General features: G+C 36.3%; 2 protein-coding genes across 4 annotated transcripts in view; both read left to right on the top strand.

Annotated features, from left to right (window-relative positions):
* LOC138042064 (17S U2 SnRNP complex component HTATSF1-like) overlaps positions 1–2,209 on the top strand; it is a 2,703-nt gene extending 494 nt beyond the window's left edge. Inside the window, exon 1 of the mRNA XM_068887806.1 lies at positions 1–2,209. This exon is cut by the window's left edge and continues 494 nt beyond it. Within this exon, the coding sequence (XP_068743907.1) occupies positions 1–775 (775 nt within the window). The 3' untranslated portion in view covers positions 776–2,209.
* Positions 1–5,000, top strand: part of LOC138042059 (tyrosine-protein phosphatase non-receptor type 13-like) — a 46,437-nt gene that overhangs the window by 34,250 nt on the left and 7,187 nt on the right. For all 3 annotated transcript variants that reach the window (XM_068887799.1, XM_068887800.1, XM_068887801.1), the window contains 3 exons: positions 2,216–2,272; positions 3,635–3,716; positions 4,756–4,811. In XM_068887799.1, coding sequence (XP_068743900.1) covers positions 2,216–2,272; positions 3,635–3,716; positions 4,756–4,811 — 195 coding nt within the window. The remainder of the gene's footprint in view (positions 1–2,215; positions 2,273–3,634; positions 3,717–4,755; positions 4,812–5,000) is intronic.

The raw sequence follows: 5,000 nt of genomic DNA, 5'->3' as shown, positions 1-5,000 counted from the left end.
AGAGCAAAAAGTCCCGGAAAATGATGATTCCAATGTGGTTGGGTTTTTCCGAAAGATTCAATCATTTCTGTTTTCTCCCTCAACCACTTTTTCCCAATCAAAGCAACCAGATGAAGCGGAATCGTCTTGCTGTGAAAGTGATTTGGATTCCGAATTCAGTGAAATTACATCGGGGTCCTTCAATCCAGGGGAAATTGAATCCGTGCGGGAAGAACTGGAGAGTTTATTACTACGGGATTCTCCAAACAGCCAAACGGGTGTTTGCGTGGAGTTAACCCATGGGGACTTACCCTTAGGGGAACATTCTGGGGAACCCGTCTCTCAGGGACAGGTGTCAGACTTTGAAACCAAGGAGGGAAGCAATATCGAAAAGGGTAAGAAAGAAAGCGGCGAATTGGGAAGTAGATTTAGTATTTTTCGTGCCTTAAGTGTATTTGCAAAAAATGATAAGCCTTTGGAGGATAATAAAAAAGATAAGACATTAGAGGATGATGGAAATGACAAGGCTTCAGAGGATGATGCCATCGATAAGTCGTTAGAGAATGATACAATGGAAAAATGGGACGATGAACACGCAAAGGTACATGATGAAGATATTGAAGATAAAAAGCAACTTATAACGACAGAGGACACAAAAAGTAAATCCACCGTGGACGAGGGCTTGGAGAAAAGCTCCCCAACGGATGATGTTAAACAGGAGGAACAAAGAGATCGAGAAGTAAAGGAATCCTCGATCGATACCTCAACCGAAAATAAAAAAGAAACCACTGTGTAATGTGACAAGGTGAAAATTTTGCTGCATTAAATCGTAATGAGAATCACGGCTGCCCATGGGCATGTGTGTCATAACAAAACGGAACTCCCCACTGATTTGAAACAAGTGCCGTTTCAGAATGTACAGTCTTAGTGGTTCCCTCTGCTATCCGCCAAGCTAATTTTTGAAAAGATAACCACTCCAGGAAGGGACAGTATAATGCTTTGTTTTTTCTTTTAATTCTGTTGGGGTGACATTCTTGCGAGAGAGAAATTTAAGTTGATGCCTTCCTCATAAATACCCAAGTCTTTTATTTGGATAGTAGTAGACAACTCAAAGTTAGTCCAAGAAGTATTGCCATAACATGACAAAGCTACGCCATTAATATACTCAGTTAAATTCAGACCACGTTGTTAATACACGCGGTGTGTTTATTGATATCTATTCATCTGACCTTCATACAAGTTATAAAATACAATTTTGAGTCAGTAATATCTAACTGAGACAGATATTAAATAATAACAAGTTAGTTATACAAAGGGTAATTCAGTTTACAAGACTGCTCGCATTAAGTTACAAATACATAATAGCCCAGCTTCAATTCTTAACTTTCAGAGCTGGTTTTTCTTAACAAAAGCTTGTATAACAGCCGATAAACTTAGCAATTAGAAAGTGAACAAGAATTACAGAAGCTACGCTATTAGTTTATTGATGTCATGACCTACAACTGAACAAAATGAAAATAAACTTAATGTAACATTGGTTTGTCTCCCACAATGTTTCCAGTTCAGTTTCCCGAGACTGCTGAATTCGCCCGTACAGAAAGTAAATCCCTTTAAGTGAATTCCTTTGAGTCAGTAATCGACGAAAATATTCAAAACATTGGCATCGACTTGATGCCTTTTAACCAAAAAGAGAGTCTTAGCCATTTGTTTGTTTTCCTTCTTTTTACAATGGACACTTATTTTAACCCTCTCTGGGAACTAGTCCTGGGTTAAAAGATTTTTTTTTAAAAACTGGATATAACAAAAAAATAACCAACAGGCAAAAGATGAGGTTGGACTAAACAAAATGCAACGAATTGCTGTTCGCTTCAAATTGCAAAGTTAAGTTTAAACACTAACAAAAGTGAATTTACTCTTGACTCTCCTTGTAGTCTCGAAGGAGATAGTTGAGTTGTCGTATCCCGAAAATTACTTACGTAATACAGTTGTTAAGCCATGGACCGGATTTCGAGTCAGTGAAAAGATATCTCTTCTATTATTACTGATTTAAACAAGCGGTTGACACTTTTACAGGCTATTGCTTGTGCGTAGCAGTACTGACATAAATGTCTTAGACTTTCATTAAAGTGCTCGTCAAATTCTCGGCAGTTGGTTAACCTGCAAAATAAGTGTTAAATTTAGTACAAGGGTTTTCACATTCAATCTTTTAGTCCATTAATTCTTGTGTTTGTTTCAGGACTTCATTCCAATCGAAATTCCAAAACTGAATGGAAGTTTCGGTCTTAACGTCACGGTAAGACTGTGCCAAGTTCTCTTTTCAGAACCCACACATGGCGTTTAACTCTTATCGCAATAATTTTGGCCCTACTTTCCGTCCGTTTCGGTTTAATATGATTTTCTCCACAAAATGATTATTGATAAACTATTGAACGCTGTCGGAACAAGGCAATTCCAAATAAGATCGATGATTCAAATTTGGAACCTTGACATGTTCGACAACTCATTTCGTTTGAACGGTGTTTAAAATCATAGACAAATAATTTCAATTTCGTTCGATTTCTGTCGTGTTGCTTTTAACTAATTTATTACAAAAACTTTATTGATCAGAATAAAATTTTGTGTAATTTAATTTATCATATTCTCCTTAGAGACCACTGAAACAATTCTCACAATTGACGTACAATTCATAAAATCAATAGCGTCCTTTCGATTAATGAAAACACTTTTGTTTGAGTACGTGTCCCATGGAATTTCGCCATATCAGAGACATGATCAAATGAAGGCAAAACACAAAAAACGAAAAGATGAATGCAAATGTCGTCTGAAGGTATTTTATCGCATCCAAATAGATAAGCCAAATGACGTTCCCCATTCTATAAGGTTCCGCCAAATTGACGAATGCATCAACTATAATTTATTTGAATCTTTGCCTCCTCAAATCAACTTTGTTTTTAGTTCGGACAATTTTGCGACAATTATCGAGTGATGCCTGGTACAGGTGACAGATTGTCGCATCTAAGCTTTGAATAATTGAGAGAATGTGTTGTGAACTCAATAACAGCGTCGAGAACTTCAAATAATATTCTAGCATGCAGCACAATATAACTACGAAAAAGGCCTTATTTTTAGTCCGATTTGCACAGTGATTCTTTCCAGCGAGTGACAAAAAAGCGTAATTAAATTAAATATTTTTTCCTCCCTAATGACATACAAGGAAAATATTTTTCTCTGTTTTCCAAGAAACTGTAATTTGAAAACGCCAGAGTTCCTTTCTCATCGGCAGGGGTCCATTGACCGGGAGAGCTTTCTTAATTTCAATTCGTTTTTGCACGGTATAAATTAATCATATCTTGAGGCATAATAAGGAAAATATCTTTGAGTTGAGTCCGTAACAATGTCTCTAATATCTCGAAATAACTGGTTCTTCTTACAAACCAATGTTTTCTCAAACCTTAAACAGTCAAGAAATCCTGCGAGCGTCAAATATTTGTGGCGGTCATCGAAACGGTGATTTTTAAAACTGTTTTGACTTAGTAGTATCGACAACTTATAAAACTAGCTTCGCTTTTTGCCCACTTCAAATTTATGTTGAAATGCGCTCCTTAGTTTTCAAGGTTTTGTTACTAACTGCGCACATGCATGTTATATTTTCAAGGGTGGGCCAGAACTTGATGGAATTTATGTGAAATCGCTATTACCAGGAGGAGCTGCTGAGGCCTCAGGGAAAATTCGAAACGGTGGGTACCTAAGAAAATTCTCACTTCTCTCAAGTTCCATAACTTTGAACAGGAATATTCTTTTCCTCTCAATAAACGTATAGCGTTGAAAGGAAAACTAATTAACCAGAAAGGGGATACATCAGAATGAATAAGAAAATAACTTACCTTGAAGTATCATCCCCAGTTTCTAGAAGTGTGCGTGGGTCCTTTCCCATTAGTTTTATTTTTTTTTCTTGCTTTTACGTTTCGTGGACTGAAAACGGGGCCAACTGAGTTGCAGCAATGAAAAATATATTCACAGATTGTAGCTTATCTTCTCATTTCAAGAAATTGATTGGATGAATTGAATATGCAAAGAAGACTTTGTTATTTTTCAATCAACTTATACCTCGAAGAATACCCAATCATAATGCTTATTCAACAGTATTGTTTCGTTGATTGGTCAAAATAACTTCTAAGTCGACGAATCAGGTGATCTGTTGATCCTCGGGTCTTTTATTACTTTGGAGTTTTCTTTAAATATTATGAATTTCTACATGTTCCACCCAACTTTAAGATCGAGAAGATGTAACTAGAAAAATCTACTCTACTTAGGATATATTTCAGAGAAAACCCGCATAGCTGAGCTTAATTGTTTGAAAATGAATTTATCAGGTTCGAAACGAAAACTGAGGGACAATTCTAACCTAGTACAGCGATTAATAATTTGCCCGCAAAATTTTCTCAGGTTTTCACTGCAAGCAGGTGATAAAACATAATTGGAACAATTACGCGACAAGATCCGGCCTCTGCTAATTAATAGATCTAAAAAAGGATTAAAATTCTAGAAGATAAATTAATAAATCTAGGAAAGAATGTTGAAAGAAAAACAGGAACTACTTTAACGAAGGAAGCGACAAACAAGCCAACAAGTGGGAAGGCAAAGATTTTTGACCTTCCTTTTTTCAATTTCTAGTGATAAGAAGTTATTGAGGAAAGAACTCACCTTTTATTTGTTACGTAATACAATTTTAGCTACTTTTACGCCTCTATTCGATTATTGATCTTTCTCTATCAGGGGACAGAATAGTGGAAATAAATGGAGTAGCAATGGAGGGTCTAAATCGCAAACAGGTATATTTTTAATAAAACCTTAAATTCCGTATTTTTCAACTCGAGTTGGTTGGCAACAAATACGCCAATGGATCATTATGCAAAACAAGGAAGACGATGGTTCAATCCGCTGGTCAGTCTATCTGTTAATGATTCTTACCACATACCGGGAAAAATTACTAAATGCTGATTGGCTGAGACGGAGGGCAT

The sequence above is a fragment of the Montipora capricornis genome, chromosome 3, assembly GCF_036669925.1.
Source record: "Montipora capricornis isolate CH-2021 chromosome 3, ASM3666992v2, whole genome shotgun sequence".
Taxonomy (NCBI): domain Eukaryota; kingdom Metazoa; phylum Cnidaria; class Anthozoa; order Scleractinia; family Acroporidae; genus Montipora; species Montipora capricornis.
This window is presented reverse-complemented; position numbering and strand designations above follow the sequence as displayed.